This window comes from Rhinopithecus roxellana, chromosome 1, assembly GCF_007565055.1.
Source record: "Rhinopithecus roxellana isolate Shanxi Qingling chromosome 1, ASM756505v1, whole genome shotgun sequence".
Lineage (NCBI taxonomy): Eukaryota > Metazoa > Chordata > Mammalia > Primates > Cercopithecidae > Rhinopithecus > Rhinopithecus roxellana.
In genome coordinates, this window is record NC_044549.1 from 33,354,548 (window position 1) to 33,371,670 (window position 17,123).

Below are 17,123 nucleotides of genomic sequence, written 5' to 3' on the forward strand. Positions count from 1 at the left end.
TCCCTGTCACAACATGTGGGAATTCTGGGAGATAGAATTCAAGTTGAGATTTGGGTGGAGACACAGCAAAACCATATCAATGTGGAATCTCTCAGATACTGCGAAACAGTTCTCCATGAGGCTCTCACTTTCCGCATACCTTGTAAAGCAAAGCGTTAAATGCTTTGTTTCAGATTCGTTTCCAGGATATTTGTATAGCAAACAATATTGGAAGATAAAGATAGTGTCTCCTTTCAGAGCAAAGGGAAGGCATGCTTACTACCCTTTATAAGATTTAGGCTCCCTATGTTTGGAGTTTTCTCCTGTAATGTAACCCACCATTTGAAAAGGCATTCATCTGAACCCATCTGTATCACCCCATGGGACTTGAGGGGCAAGGCAAACTGGCACAGATATGCTGATGGTTATGTTACTTGCTGGGCTGTGAGGAATGATGTCCTTTGTCTCAGTCCCAGGGGTCTCATGTCTTCTACCAGCATGCATGAAACTATGAGACTCCAATCTGTCAACTTGCAAACAGGGTAATATTTAAAATATCAAGTCCAAAAGCATTAAAACTAACATATGATGTTAGAAGTCAAGATAGTCTTTGGGGAGCAGGGATGTGGCTTTAAGGAGGCATTGGGGAGTTCTGGTCTTCTAGTTGTTAATCTGAAAGAGTACTGATTACATAGATTATCCCATTCAAATGCGACAATCTGTGCACCTTTTATTTGTGCTTTTTCTCTATAAATATTTATTTCCATAAAATTTCTTTTTTTATTTTTTTGAGATGGAGTCTCGCTCTGTTGCCCAGGCTGGAATGCAGTGGCGCACAGCCTCTGCTCACTGCAAGCTCCACCTCCTGGGTTCACGCCATTCTCCTGCCTCAGCCTCCCGAGTAGCTGGTACTACAGGCACCTGCCACCACGCCCAGCTAATTTTTTGTATTTTTTTTTAGTGGAGACGGGGTTTCACCATGTTAGCCAGGATGGTCTCGATCTCCTGACCTTGTGATCCGCCCGCCTCGGCCTCCCAAAGTGCTGGGATTACAGGCGTGAGCCACCACGCCTGGCCTATTTCCATAAAATTTCTACTTAAAAATTGTTTTAAAGCAGAAGAGTTGGTGAACAGAATACCACCGATAACCAAATTAACGAATTAAAAAACATGTGCAACTAATTGTTTAGAACTCAAAATAAAAAGGATAAAGAACCAAACAACTTTAAAAAAAATGGAGGAGAGATCCAAGAGGAAAAATATGCTTTTAGTTGAGATTCCAGATGTAGACAGGAGTCAAGAAAGTTACATGTTTAGATATATGCTGTTTGAAATTCAGAATTGCAAGGATAAAAAATGATTTCTACATAGGAAGAACAAAAACAGAAACAAAACAACAGGGCACGTAAAATGAAAATAATATATCTCTTATTTACAACAGACTTTGTTTATGATCATTTGCAGAACCAAATAAAACTAGCTACAACATTTTGAAAGAGGGAGAAAAAAGTTACCTTATGTATATGTGAAGACAACGGAAGTATATTTTCAGACGTAAATGGACTCAAAAGATACATGACTCACCTCACTGGAAAGAAAGTAGGGGAACAAATACTCCAGCTGCCTGATAAATGAATCTAAATCAATATCCAAGAGTAGGAAGACATGGTGCAGAAGAGAAACAGCAAACCATAAAAAGAACCCTCAGTACTCTTAATATAGTTATATATCACTCAGAGATGTATACTCATAGTTAAGCCTTATATTTGACAAATATGTACAGTTTCTCTTAATTTATTTTATTCTTTCTTTTTAACAAAATTGCGTGTTCCTACAAGGCAGAAACCATGGTTTATATGACTTTTCTGTCCTCCCTTGGGCCTCTTATAGGATCAAAGACATGAAATATAGGAATTGGAGAAAACTAAATAGCCACTCAAGTACTTGGAGAGAACCAAGTAACCATACCAAGCCCCAGTATGACATGTAAATTTTGTCTTGAAGACAAACTCATCAATAGAAGTGACTTTTTGGAATGTCATATAGACTGATGTAACTGAGTGTCACGGGCATGACAGGAAGGTTATCGCTCCAGCCAGTTTTTGTAAGCCTTCATTTTTCATCTGAAAAGTTGGTACCCCAGAGAGGATGAGGCAAATGCCTTATTCACAAGCTATTCAGTTTCTCCCTCGTGCTTATTAAATATGTTCCACATTTGTCTGCATGGCAGTTAAGACCCAGTATAGTCTTCCCAGGGCTAGGGATATAGGAAGGTCCAGTAATAACTTTTTTCAGATATAATTATTTTCAGATGTAAGGAATTCATTTCTTTCCTTAATTTTCTCCAGAGGCCATTCCATGTACTTCAATTCTCTTGCAGTTAGAGGCATAACCCACACTTAATACCCTGAATCAGTTTCTTTCCAACACATATGCAGATGCATGGGTTAGGTTTGTGAGAACATAAGCCTGTAGATTAAAATGGGGACGAAGAAATTAAGAGGGAAACAAAGCTTAAGCCAAAAGTCTCTCTAAACCAGATCAAGACAGAATCTAGTCTGGAATGTCTATTTGGTAGAACTTTAAGTAAATGATCAAAAGTAATTCTACAGTAAGCTTTAAAAATTGAGATCGTGGACATTTCAAGTAGAATAGGAACTCAGTTGTGGAAGACCATAGAATAAGTATAGAAATTCCATATCCTTGGTACTAGGAAATAAGGATAGATTGTACTGAAAAATTAGTTAAGGCCAGGCACGGTGACTCATGCCTGTAATCCCCACACTTTGGGAGGCTGAAGTGGGCAGATCATGAGGTCAAGAGATGGAGACCATCCTGGCCAACATGGTGAGACTCCGTCTCTACTGAAAGTACAAAAATTAACTGGGCTTGGTGGCATGCACCTGTGGTCCCAGCTACTCGGGAGGCTGAGGGAGGAGAATCGCTTGAACCCTGGAGGTGGAGGTTGCAGTGAGCCAAGATTGAGCCACTGCACTCCAGCCTGGGCCACAGAGTGAGACTTTGTCTCGAACAAACAAACAAACAAAAAGGCCAGGCGCGGTGGCTCAAGCCTGTAATCCCAGCACTTTGGGAGGCCAAGGCGGGTGGATCACAAGGTCAGGAGATCGAGACCATCCTGGCAAACACGGTGAAATCCTGTCCCTACTAAAAATACAAAAAAAAGAAAAAAAAAAAAAAAGCTAGCCAGGCATGGTGGCGGGCGCCTGTAGTCCCAGCTGTTCAGTAGGCTGAGGCAGGAGAATGGCGTGAGTCTGGGAGGCAGAGGTTGCAGTGAGCTGAGATCACACCACTTCACTCCAACCTGGGCGACAGAGCCAGACTCCATCTCAAAAAAAAAAAAAAAAAAAAAAGAAAGAAAGAAAAAGAAAAAGAAAAATTACTCAAACCAGATTATACCTAAATGTCAGGATAAATAAGGTCAATTTCATGGAAATTATTGATTCAGTGGATTTCTATATAAAATAACATTTATTTAAAATAAATATTTGTGGTGTGTCCAGTATGTATCAGGCATTATTTTGGAAATGAATACATATACATGAAGAAGACAATCCCTGACTTCAAGGGATAAGTGAATGAAAGGGTCAGATCACTTTCAGAACACAAAGAAATAATCATAATTCATAATTGTCAGGAAACACAAAGTAGGGTAGAAATAATTCTGCTGGAGAACCTATGGAAGAACTGATTTAAAAAATGACACTTGAATTAAATCTTAAATGAGTGGGTATTGTCCAGGATGCAAAATGATGGAAAACATGCAGTCAACAAATGGAAGAGAATGCATGTTCAAAGCTACAGAGGTATAAAATATTATGGGAACATAAAGAGCTTACAGGCTGTGAATTGGCAGGAAGGCTATGGAGAGGAGTGTCTTCTTGTTTCCCCTATGCACATACTGGAAAAGTAGAACTCAACACCAATTTTACGGTGCTATGATTATAAAGACTTAAAGACATGCTGAATGCAGTGTGAAAGCAAGCATTACTGTATTCAGGATTCGACTGAAACATCAGTGACCATTTATGTGCTTGCTATCTCTGCAAAGATTCAGGGACTCTAAGGCTAAGATGATTTATGTTTTCTATTCTTAAATTCTGGCTATGCTTTTCTATCTATTGGATATGAAAGTGGCAAAGATAAAGCTGGAGGTGTAAACTGGAACCAAATTGCAAAGACTTTAAAGTGTCCTGCTGAAGAATGCGCAGATTATTACCCTTACCTGTGTTGATGTTTAGGAAAAGAGACTACAGAGAGTTGGCTCTGTGACATACAGAGAGAAGGGAGCCAGAAAGCACAGGGGGCTAACAGAAATATGAGAACTTAATGAATCACATTGATAAAGTAAATCGCTATGTATGACAATACTTATTTTGTGATAACATTTATTAAAAATGTAGGAAGAGTCTAGTTACTAACCAGGGCAGAGAAAGCATCCCTGAGAATCTGCACTTAAACCCAAACCAATATAAAGCCAATATCCTTCAGTCCCAGGCTGAAGTATTTACCCAAGCAATGTCCTAAAAGGACAAGAAGAGTGGAGTTGTGTTTATAGACACCCAAATTAGAGAGACTGAAACCATCAGGCAGGGCCAAGTCCTTTGAAGAAACTTTCCCAAAATAGGGCAGGGAGGTCTGGGAATAGAGACCGGCTCCAGGAAATTGGGCTGACCAGAATAAATAGGAAAATAGCCCACAGAGGGTTGACCAAAATAATAAGGCGGGGCCCTCTTCCCGCTATTCCCACGGTCAGAAGTGAGAGGGGGTGGAAGGAGAAATGTTTTGTAACCAAAGGATATAGGCATATTGGCTTTTCAGAGTACAATATTTTGGTAGACTACTGCCTCTATTGCTGAGTGTTCATAAATTCATTTCTCAGTCAGGAATTAGCTAATACTGCGTTTCAGCTTACGCAACAGAGTGAGACCCCATCTCTAAATTTTTTCTTTAAAGGAATTAGCTAAGACTGCTTCTAAGCCAAGTTGAAACACTTCAGGAAATTCTCTCAATATCCAACTGCTCTTGATTCTCTGGGTGTCACAGGGTAGTGGAGTCACTAGGAATGCTTTGAACTTCATTGTCAGGAGGTGGGATGACACAGAGGTGGAATAACTATCCAAGCAAAGTAGTTCTCTCCCTGATCAAGGATGTAGCCAACAGGGCTCTTTAAAACCCAGCCACACACATAAAAGAAAGTCTCCTATTCTGGCTGATGTTCGTTGGCAATGTGTACATTTAGCAGAGACCTCATCAGAAATGGTAATCAGAACTGAAAGCCGTTGTCCTCAGATATGATTTAAATGTAAGAAAGAGCCAAAGGTTGAGGAACCTGAAAATCCAAAAGCTTCGGGGACTTCATTAAGAATCTTCTGGGGATGAACACCCTCACTATGTCTCTATAATACAAAGTTTTCCTCAAAGCTTCTTTGCTTACCCTTTGCTTCAAGCACACCACCCACTCTGACCTACTTTCTTCCCATTTCCATTTCTCTCTATTTATTCCCTTCAGTCAGACAACCTGGTTGGACCATCTGCCTGGACATGGATTTAGATTTGCTCTGCATACTACTTCTCTGATGTACCATTTTAGTTGCATATTCTATGACCCATGGGCAACCCACTTGCAGTGCTATGGGCAGCTCAAGCTCTCATGACAACACAGCCTTGGTCTATCCTCCTTTGCTTCCACATCTTAGGTGGAAGATCTTACAGGCAAGGAAAAATTCATGAAATGTTCCAAACAGAAAGCATCATTAATTGGACCTGCTTTAGTAAATACATGAATTAACATTTTTTATTGTCAATGACAGAATTCTAACTTTAACTGGCTTATGCAAAAGAGCAACCTCTTTAATCACTGTTTCTCATCAATTGAGATTTTCATTGGTTCCTACCTCATAGGGATGTTGTAAGGATCAAATGAGATAAACTATGCAAAACCTGTAGCACACTGCCTGGCACATAGCTGGAATTACATAAAATTAGCTACTTGTATATCCAACTGTATTCTGATGGATGGCCAATGATTTTGGACTGTTTGAGAAAAGTAGCTTTTCTCTCACATTAGTTTTCATGCCTCAAGGCCTCTTAATTAAAAGCATCTATGAGAACCCAATTGTAGTTTCTCTCCTTGTTTACAGCTTCTTGATTTTGTATCATATGAGAAAAACTGCTTCTGAACATGTTTGACCACACTAAGGCCAGATTGATGCCTTTCCATGAACTCAGAGCACTCAAATGAACGTCAGTCTTCACAGTTACCATTAGGTGAGACAATTACCTATTTATGGCTCTTTCACCAGGCAACAAGTCTTCTAAAAATTTCTTTGAACCCCACAGAGCTTAGCACAGGGCCTGGTGTATAACAGACTTTCACAAAAATATGTGTTGGGTGAATTAATAAATGACTAGGAACAGCAATTTTTTAGCATTCTGGATATGATAGAGAGTTGTACGGTTGTTTTTCTCTTTTACCTACTGGAGGTATTGTTTTTGTTGTTCCTGGAGATGTGTTTCACTTAGTTCTAGTATATTATTCTTTAAATATTTTACTGATTTACATTTGGAAATATTTTATTTAAGGCTTTAAAATCATTAATGATTAGAGAAATGTACATGCCCTTTTTCCTTTCAAGTTAATAAATAAAATTAGGAATTTATGTATATACTTCCAATTCAAAACTTGGATTTCAGGGCTCTTAATTAAAATCTTTAATTCCATACTTCTGTTAATTTTTGGCATACAAGAAAGCTATATTTCTATTTTTTTTTTTTTTTTTTTTTTGAGACGGAGTCTTGCTCTGTCGCCCGGGCTGGAGTGCAGTGGCCGGATCTCAGCTCACTGCAAGCTCCACCTCTGGGTTCACGCCATTCTCCTGCCTCAGCCTCCGAAGTAGCTGGGACTACAGGCGCCTGCCACCTCGCCCGGCTAGTTTTTTGTATTTTTAGTAGAGACGGGGTTTCACCGTGTTAGCCAGGATGGTCTCGATCTCCTGACCTCGTGATCCACCCGTCTCGGCCTCCCAAAGTGCTGGGATTACAGGCTTGAGCCACTGCGCCCGGCCAGCTATATTTCTAAATATATTAACATATATACTTGCTGTATACTATATTATCCACATATTATTTTTAAATAATAATATCACCAGGCATGGTGGTTCCTTCCTGTAATGTCAGCACTTTGGGAGGTTGAGGTGGAAGGATCACTTGAGCCCAGAAGTTCAAGGCTGCAGTGAGCTATCATCACACCACTGTACTCCAGCATGTACAACAGAGTAAGACCCTGTCTCAAAATAAACAAAGAAACAACCAAAAAATAAAATAATAGTATCAATATTACCATGACAAGCACAAAATGAAGATTAAAATAAAATATCTTTATGGTTCTTTTTGTTGTTATAGTATATCCCTGCAAGGTTGTATAGTCAAAACACTGAAGTCATTTGACATAATTATTCTATGTGGTATGCCATCAATCTAACATAAATTTAAGTTTGTTTCAGTTTGTTTTCAATTTGAGGAATTGCTTTTTATTTATGAAGTATTATTATTTAATTATGCAAATAATTTTCATTATTTCCAATCAAACTCTACACCAAAGTACATTCACTGTAGTCTCATTTCGATCCTTAATTATTCCACACTATTCTCTCCTCCTTCTAAGAGGTAGCCATTTAAACATTTTTAGTCTTCATTACTTGAACTAAGTGTATATATACATATATTAATTTTTGTGTCTGTATGTATGTGTGTGTGACTGTGTGGATAAGTATGTTATGTCTACTAATAGTACCACTTTTTGAGATTTCTGAGATGCTTTAAGATATTCAAGATACAATGCAGAATAGGCAGTGCTTTTAAAAAAAAACGTGTGAACTTGGAGGTTGTTCTGGGTTCTTGTAAGCATTATCAGCAAAAAGACTTTAAAACTAGGACATTTTGTGTGATATGTGGGTTTTCATGAATGGGATACACTCTGGTTTTCCCAAGACCACTAGGGTGCATTTTTAGCTTACAGATGACAAAACTGCAATTTTGGTTCAATGGTTCATTCCTAAGTCCTTGAGTCTCTTCTTTCTTTGACTTTGTCACTGTTTCTCCTTTGTTTTTCCAACATATCAATGCTTCTCCAGGGGCAGGGAGCTGTAGTGAAAAATGTCGGGTCTGCCTAAGCTCCATATCTTCTCCCATCACTGTTGTTATGAACCTCTAGATTCTCTAATTCTTCAACTCTCTTCTCCAGACAAATCTGAGTATTTGTTTTCATCTGGAGATTTAAGCCCACCTCAGCCTAGGACACAGTCTGAATGGGAATTGTGTTAGAGACTCCTGCATTAAAATGCAATTGGCTCAGAATCCAGCTTCTTGCATGCTGTTGGGCTCTGTGCTAGTTTCTTATACCACTTGTCTAATCTCTGAACATTATTATTTAGATTCCTGACCTCCTGATTGGAGACTGCTCATTTTTGTCTTCTCCTGTGCATACTTACCCTGATGACCATCTTGTAATCTGTCCTTGCCATCAGCATGAATATTATTTCTCCAACGTAGTGCCAGATCTTTGCTTAGTTCAATTCCTTCCTTCTACTGATGGCCCAGCTGATAACTGGGCAATTGCAAGCATCACCACTCTTAAGCAGGGCTTAATGAGACAATCCTGAGATGGTTTCAGCACAAATCTAAGGTTTTCTTATGCATACTACAGAGTCTAGAACAATCCCAAATTCTTCTCCATTGCTCCTCAAGTTGGTGCTGTGGTAAGAATATATTACTTATAGAATCAGATTACTAGGTTGGGATTTAGTTTCTATCACTTATTAGTGATGAGAACTTGCACAAGTTAACTTGATGACTGTGTGCCTCAGTTTCCTGATCAGTAGAATGAGAATGATAACCACTTACTTCATAAGGTGATTGTGAGAATTAAACAAAGTTGTACATTTAAAAGACTTAGAGCAGTGTTTGGCACATAGACAAGCAATAAATAAATGGTAGATATCAATTATTATAAACATTTTATTATTATTGTCAAGGGATCATCAAGAATTATAAGATGTAAAATATTGTGGAGTGCTTATAAATATATGATTATGAGCCATAGAAAGCCCTAAAGCATAGGTCTCAATTTCATATAGCAGTTAGGCAACCTGTGGGCCAGCTCCACTATTACTTGGAATACTTCCTTGGAAGAGATTGACTATAATACTACTTAATTTGAACTTTTTAACTGCTTTTTTAAGATGCATAATAAACACCAATGTTATTCAAATAAACTTAGGAATCAGATGTTGTCCAATTGCATTATAGCATATTATTCAAAGAAAACACACATTTCCAAAAGTTTAAAAAACAACGCAGTCTGTCATTATCCAGTTTGGAGCTAACATTTCTAATTATTTTAAGGTAGATTGTGAATGGCAAATAAGAAAGTTTGAGGTTTCTCACCTCTATTTGGTTGTGACCTCAGAGAGTTTGCTAAAATTCTACTCAATACTGTATTTAACCCAAAATAAAAGCATTTATCAACTGTTAAACATTTATTAAGACTTGGATAAGTTTTAATAACATTTTCTAAAATAAAAAGAAATTGTGTGCCTTTATCAGCATGTCAGTTACTCACATCTGTGACAGCCAAGAAGCTTAAAGAGAAGATCGTTGCCGATAGATCTTTCACAATGTTTTGTGTAATATACAGGAAAGAACTTTGGTTACCTACATTGTATTTAAGTGGCAATTACAACTAAAATCGGTCTTATATTTTGTAATTCCCTCTCTGTAACCTGCTCTACAGTCACTGGCTACCTGGCCAACAATCTCAGAATGTGCCATGCTGTTTTGAATGGCTCTTTTCTGCACTTAAAATTCTCTCCTCCCTTTTTTCTGGCTCTAAGAGAAGGCACAAATGACATTTTTTGACTTCCCTGAAAGAAGCAGTTGTTTCTTGTTTTTAATTCGTTCAGTTCAGTAATTTAACATTCAGCAATTACTTACCAAACTAGGAAAAAGTCATTGTTTCTCTTCCCTCATGTTCTCACCTTAGCTATGATATAAGGTCCTCCTCGGCCGGGCGCAGTGGCTCAAGCCTGTAATCCCAGCACTTTGGGAGGCCGAGACGGGTGGATCACGAGGTCAGGAGATCGAGACCATCCTGGCTAATACGGTGAAACCCCGTCTCTACTAAAAAATACAAAAAAACTAGCCGGGCGAGGTGGCGGGCGCCTGTAGTCCCAGCTACTCGGGAGGCTGAGGCAGGAGAATGGCGTGAACCGAGAGGCGGAGCTTGCAGTGAGCTGAGATCCGGCCACTGCACTCCAGCCTGGGCGACAGAGCAAGACTCCGTCTCAAAAAAAAAAAAAAAAGGTCCTCCTATGATCTGCCCTCTTGCAGGCTTCTTACAGAAAGAGAACTGATTTAACATACTGGTGTGATGCGCAGAGCTTCTCACCCTTTTAACCATATTAGCCTCTGAAAGAACGTCTTGCATCAAAGGCAAGGAGGTTATAGTTGTATCTCTGACTCCACTTTGCGATCAAGGAAACTTGAAGCACGCTGACATTCCCCACATGACTGGGTAGGTATCTTTCTGTAGACCAAACTCTCCTATAAAGGGGTCCCAAAGTCAAGCAAGATTAGGTGGAGGAATAGGTAGGAAACACATTTTGGTTTGGGGCCCAAGCTGTGCTTGTCAATCCATCTTTATTATTAATATTATTCCCAAGCTGACTCCTCTATTTTTCAGTTGGCCAAGAATCTGTAGAGCCAGAGGAATGTGACTATTTAGGGGTACCTCAAAACCCTCAATCTTAGGAACATGAATTCTACTACAGTGAAGAACACGTAGTTCTTATACTCAAGAAACATAAAATTTTGATGATGTTTTCACAACATTTTGCACCTATCTCCACAACAAAATTCAAAAATGGGATTATAATTTTTTGTTTATCTTCTACTTCACCTACACCATAAGCAGTGTCAGGCAGGAATGAAATCTTTCTCAACCATACTAACCTCAGAACCTAGCAAACTGGTAAGTGCTAATAGGTGGTTATAAATTATGTGCAGATAAAACAATTGCCATGGAATGTTTAACCTGACCAACTTCAAAATAAGGGCCCGATTTTAAAGATTAACCCCCTAGAACTTATTTTTGAAACTGTAAGTTGATTCTAGCACAGGACTTTCAGTTCTCATGTTCTCAGGTTTAGCAAAACTTCTACAAAATAGTATTGTGCTCTCTCAGTTGTCATTTTTACTTTGCGGCCTTTCCTGTTTCTTCCTAAAATAGAACTTTCTAAATTAGTCTATCCTGTAAATGCGACTTGGAGTCCTACTACACCTGACTTTGGGTAGAGAAAGATGGGTTCATAAAGGTTAAGTGGAACACAAGATTCACAAACATCAAAGTGCATACTGATTACCTGAATATCTTGTTAAAATGTAGATACTTATTTAGCATGTGAAGGCTGAGATTCTACATTACTAACAAGCTCCCAGAGGATTCCCATGCTACTGATTTGAGCGCCATCCTTTGAGTATCAAGAGAGTACTTTGCAAATACAGTCATTCATTAATTAAACATTATTTAATCCTAATATGTGCCAAACACTGAGCTAAAAAACTGAGGAAGAATGTGACATAGTCCTTGCCCATAAGAAGCCCACAGTCTAATGTTACAGGAAACGTAATAACAAATAAGTGCTATGAATTATATTGAGAGGAAGAGAAGCCACAGACAGAAATAAATTATTTGCCAGTGGGAGCTAAACAAATGGCACACATGGATGTAAAGATGGAGAAAATAGACCCTGGGGACTGTGAAGATAGTGAGGAGGAGTTGAGGGTTGAAAAATTCCTACTGGATACAATGTCCAATGTTTTGGTGACAGGTATACTACAAGCCCAACACTCACCATTATACATGTAATACCCATGTAACAAACGTGCACATATACCCCTTGAATCTAAAATTTAAAAAAGAAAAAAAAGGACTACTTGCAATCTAGAAAAAGAGACATATTTGATAAAGGTTTGTATCAAAACTATACGGAGAACTCTTAAATTCAACAAGAAAATGAACAACCCAATTAAACAATGGGCAAAAGATCTAAACAGACACCTCACCAAAGAGGATACATGGATTACAAATAACTAGATGAAAAGATGCACAACAGTATATGTCATTAGGGAATTCCAAGTTAAAACAATGAGATACCACTACGCACCTATTAGAATGGCAAAATTCTAAAACAGGGACATCACTAAATGCTGGCTAGGATGTGAAATAACAGTAAGTCTCATTTATTGCCGGTAAAAATGCAAAATGGTACAGTTACTTTGGAAGATATTTTGACAATTTCTTACAAAACTCAACATACTCTTACCATACAATCCGGCCATCATCCTCCTTGGTGTTTATACAAAGGAGATGAAAATTGAAATGTGAGTCATAACCACAATGCTGTCTCGTACCAGTCACAATGGCTATTATTAAAAAGTCAAAAAAGAACAGACACTGGTGAGGTTGTGAAGAAAAGGGAACACTTATACACTGTTGATGGGAGTGTAAATTAGTTTAACCATTGTGGAAAGCAGTGTGGCAATTCCTCAAAGAGCTAAAGACAGAACTACCATTTGACCCAGCAATTCCGTTACTGGGTATATATCCAAAGGAATATAAATTGTTCTGTTTTAAAAACACATACAGGCATATGTTCACTGCAGCACTACTCACGATAACAAAGCATGGAATCAACCTAAATGTCCATCAATGGAAGACTGCATAAAGAAAATGTGGTACATATACACCATGAAATACTATGCACCCATAAAAAAGAATGAGATTGTGTCCTTTTCAGGAACATAGATGGAACTAGAAGCCATTACTCTTAGCAAACTAAGGCAGGAACAGAAAATTAATGAAAATGAAACAACAGACATTTAAGGCCCACTGGAGGGTGGAGGTTGAGAGGAAGGAGAAGATCAGATAAAATAACTAATGGGTACTAATAGGCTTAATACTTGAGTGATAAAATAATCTGTACAACAAACTTTCCATGACACTGGTTTACCTGTATAACAAACCTGCCCATGTACCCCTGAATTTCAAATTGAAGTTTTTCTAAAACCCTGCACACGAATATTTAGAGCAGCTTTATTCATAATTGTCAAAACTTGGAAGCAACAAAAATGTCCTTCAGTAGATGAACAGATAAATAAACTATGGTACATTCACACAACGGAATATTATTCACTTTTAAAAAGAAATGAACTATCAAGCCATGGTAAGACATGGAGGAAACTTAAATGCATATTATTAAGTGAAAGAAGCAAATCTGAAAAGGCTACATGGGGCATGACTCCAACTGTATGGCACTCTGGAAAAGGCAAAACAATAGAGGCAGTGGTTGTCAGGGGTTGGGAGGGAGATGTAAACGAGTAGAGCACAGAGGGTTTTTAGGACAGTGAAACTATTCTGTCAATCATCATAATGGTGGATACATGTCATTATACCTGTCAAAACCCAAAGAACTGCAAGTGTGAACCCACCTGTAAACCATGAACTTTGGTTGATAATGACATGTCAATTCTAGTCACTGATTGTAACAAATGTACCACTCAAGTGCAGGATGTTGATGATGGGAGAAGCTGTGCACGTGTGAGGGAAGACGGTATAGAAACTCTCAATGCTCTCTGCTTAGCTTTGCTGAACCTAAAAGTGCTCTGAAAAAAAGTTGATATATTTAGCAAAATAGATATGATCACGCCAGAGAATCCATTCTGGGGACTAGATAGTTTTGGTTGGTGCACAAAACTGATCAAATAAACCACATATACCAAACCTAGCCTCTACTAGGTTTCTCAAATTGTGGACACTGGGAAACATATTAAAATCGATTGGCATGTCTTTTAAACATGACGATTACAGAACCATTTTCTAGACCTCCTGAATCAGAATTTCTTAGTGCTGCAAGTGAATAGTCTGCAGTTAGCAAGCTATTCAGGTCGCTTTTATGTGTCAGGGGGTTTAAGAATCAGTATTCTATTCATGCCCACACATTTTGGGGTACAAAAGCAGATGCCAAATTGATTTCAAATAAGTTTTAATAACTTTACCTTCTTATTGAGCACAATCAAGAAGCTTAAAATTTGTGAGAAACCATTAAATTATCTACATATTCTTTTTCTCAAACCATCTATAAACTAATGAAGTAAGCCATGTAAATAATAGTGAAATAGATTCATTTGGGAAAATGCATATATGTCTCTGACACCATTTGGAAAAGGAATAAAAACATAAATGATTTGTGATTTTGGCAAGTGGTACAAATATATTAATAAATCTTAGAGACAAATCATTATCAGCATTATCTTTACTATAAGACATACTAAGAGTATGCTAAATAAGACAGAAATATTTTGCTTTTAAGTTTGAGAGAATCATAAAGGAACTGTTCAACTTTGTGTGTTCATCTGATAAGAGGACAGCTAAATGTATCCTCCCCATATTTCCTGTTTCTATTTTTAAGAATACCACAAGCAGCTATTCTAACATGTCTTTCTTACATAAGTTGTCCACAAATGCACCCTGGCTAAAAGAGCCTATCTCGAATTGGTTGCTTAAAATTCTAGGTGTAATTGGCAAAATAACAGTGACTCAAATGGGTATCTGCACCCCCAAATCTAAGGAGCTAAAAATGCCAGTGTTACTTAAGAGAATCTCTCCGCCACAAAACCTCAGTTTTTTCTTTTTGTATGTATACCCCACGCATATTCTCAACTCCGTAATTTCACATATTATTTTCTTTAATGGCCCATTTACTGTAGTATTTTGAGTTTCATAAGCAAACTGAAAATGTAATGTCATTTTGATCAGTTTCTCATGCACCATTTCTGTTGTCACCAACTCTACCTAAAACACACACACACACACACACATCACATCACATTCATTTGTGCAGCAGCTCAGCTTACATATTTGTTCAGATGGATTTTAGCCTTTGCTATCCACTTTGAACGAAGACTATTACATTATTCAGTAGCAGCACCTGAGAATTCTGATCGTCTCAAACTGTTGAATAAAATATAGACTCTTTTTGAAATAATTGAGCTCAAGCGCTTTGGAAAGTCCAAAAATCTGAATCCATCTTTTGCTATACTCTTAAGTGGCTGCAACCTCAGTATTTTAAAATAGATGATTAGCAAACTAAAATATGTCACTACAGATGATTTGCCCTGATTCCTTAGTAAGAAGAACAGCAAGATGCAGATGTGGTGAATGAAAGCATATTGACCCCTACTGACCAATTGAATATTCTGGGTTTTCCTCCATTCCATTAATTGCACTTTAACTTGCTATCAAGTCAAGCATGAAGCAGTTTAAGCTATCTTCACTTACCCAATAATACCTATTCTAACTTTTAAACTATTTGGATGCCCATAAGTATATTAAATATATTAATTCAGCAGCATTATGTCACATTCCTATCCATTAGTCTATGTGACCCAAACATGAGTCTCTACTTTGCTCGTAAATGTGCTATATGTTGACTGCTCCATTAACACCTATATTTACTTATCAATCTAACAGAGTAGATATAAGCATTTGTTTGCCAGGTATGGGGAACATGTACCCTACATCCAATTGGCATATTCTATATTTTTATTGCACCGTTTATTATTTTCATTTTCTTACATCAAGCCTAAAATGATTTCTCCTTTGCATTTAAGAAACACCATTCTTAGACTGACACAGGAAAAATTTCTTATTATGGAAGACTGACTTGAAATATACAATCATTACAATCATTACTGTATTTGTGGTTGGTTAGTCAAATTGGTACATTTTGTTTTCAAGAGTGTGTAGTGAACTGATACAGATAACACAAACCTCTTTTCCCTACGGAGTCTTTCCAATAGCTTCAAAGGCAAGATCGAATTTGTATATTAGGTAAAATGTAACTAAAGTTTAAACATTCTACTATTCTGCTATTCATGACGTCAATCAGCTTTGGAGAGATTTTGTTGTCCGAGGCTATAACATAAAAAGTTCCCAAATAAGTTTCTGAGAGAAATTTTAATCATTTGTCCTATAGACCCTTAAGACCCAAGCACTAACATGAACATTTCTAAAGTAAAAATTCTCAAATTGAGAAATATTATTTGACATCCTATTGGGCCCAGACAGTGATGTCAACACACTGATCATTCAATGGTTCCTGTAGGAGTCAGAAACAGACTTAACTCCTCACACATATGGATGCATATTCTGTCGGTGCTTCTTTTACATTTCTTGCCTGTCTTGAGTTCAGTCCAATGATGGAATGGTTCAGGGAAGCATAAATAATGCCCGGTTTGTTTTCTTCTAGGCATGGATTAGAATAAACTTCAGACCCTTCCTGCATCCTGAAACAAAAGTCAGGCTCATTATCATAAATTCCAGTTTCTGATAGCAGTACTTGGGCATTTTGCCTGGTGCTTGCTTCCGTTCGCTCATTCTTAAAGGGAACATCAACCTACAATAGAAAAAAGGATGGTTTTAAGTGACACTTAGGCACGGTAGTGCATATTCATTAGCAAACTATGAATGAAAGGCTTCAATGGAGTCATGTCCATTGTGAGAAATAATCTACTGTCCCTCATGGATGCTGCTGACATCTACGTTTTCAGCTAAATCTCAATTATTAAAGGATGAAAGGCTTGAGAGTCACTATGTCACCCCTAAATAGTTATTTTGTGCTTTATTACTGGTCACTTTTGAGGTCACAGAACATTTTTTAATACCCCTTCAAGATAAAAAGCATAGCCCAAATTGATGGAAAAAGCAAAAAATATCCTATGAAAACTTCAGGCAGTTTATAATATGATGAATAGCATTTAATGCAGTTTAGAATAAAAAGATTAAGGATAAAGCAGAACAGATATCGCCTAAGGGGGCAGAAAGGATAAATATTATGAGTTAGCCAAGATACATTACTATAATTTGAGACCTCAAATTAAAGAATTGATGTCAGTTTTGTAAAGATAAAGCTTAGAAAAAGTTCTAAGACAATATTTCAGTTGTTATTTCTGTCAAAAATTTGTGTGTGTGTGTGTGTGTGTGTGTGTGTGTGTGTGTGTGTGTGTGT

At 37.7% G+C, this 17,123-nt stretch overlaps 1 protein-coding gene across 3 annotated transcripts in view; it reads right to left on the reverse strand.

Moving 5' to 3' along the window:
• Window positions 1–14,307: 14,307 nt before the first annotated feature.
• Window positions 14,308–17,123, reverse strand: part of BTLA (B and T lymphocyte associated) — a 36,386-nt gene continuing 33,570 nt past the window's right edge. For all 3 annotated transcript variants that reach the window (XM_010361046.2, XM_010361048.2, XM_010361045.2), the window contains one exon: window positions 14,308–16,511. In XM_010361046.2, coding sequence (XP_010359348.2) covers window positions 16,236–16,511 — 276 coding nt within the window. In that variant the 3' untranslated portion in view covers window positions 14,308–16,235. The remainder of the gene's footprint in view (window positions 16,512–17,123) is intronic.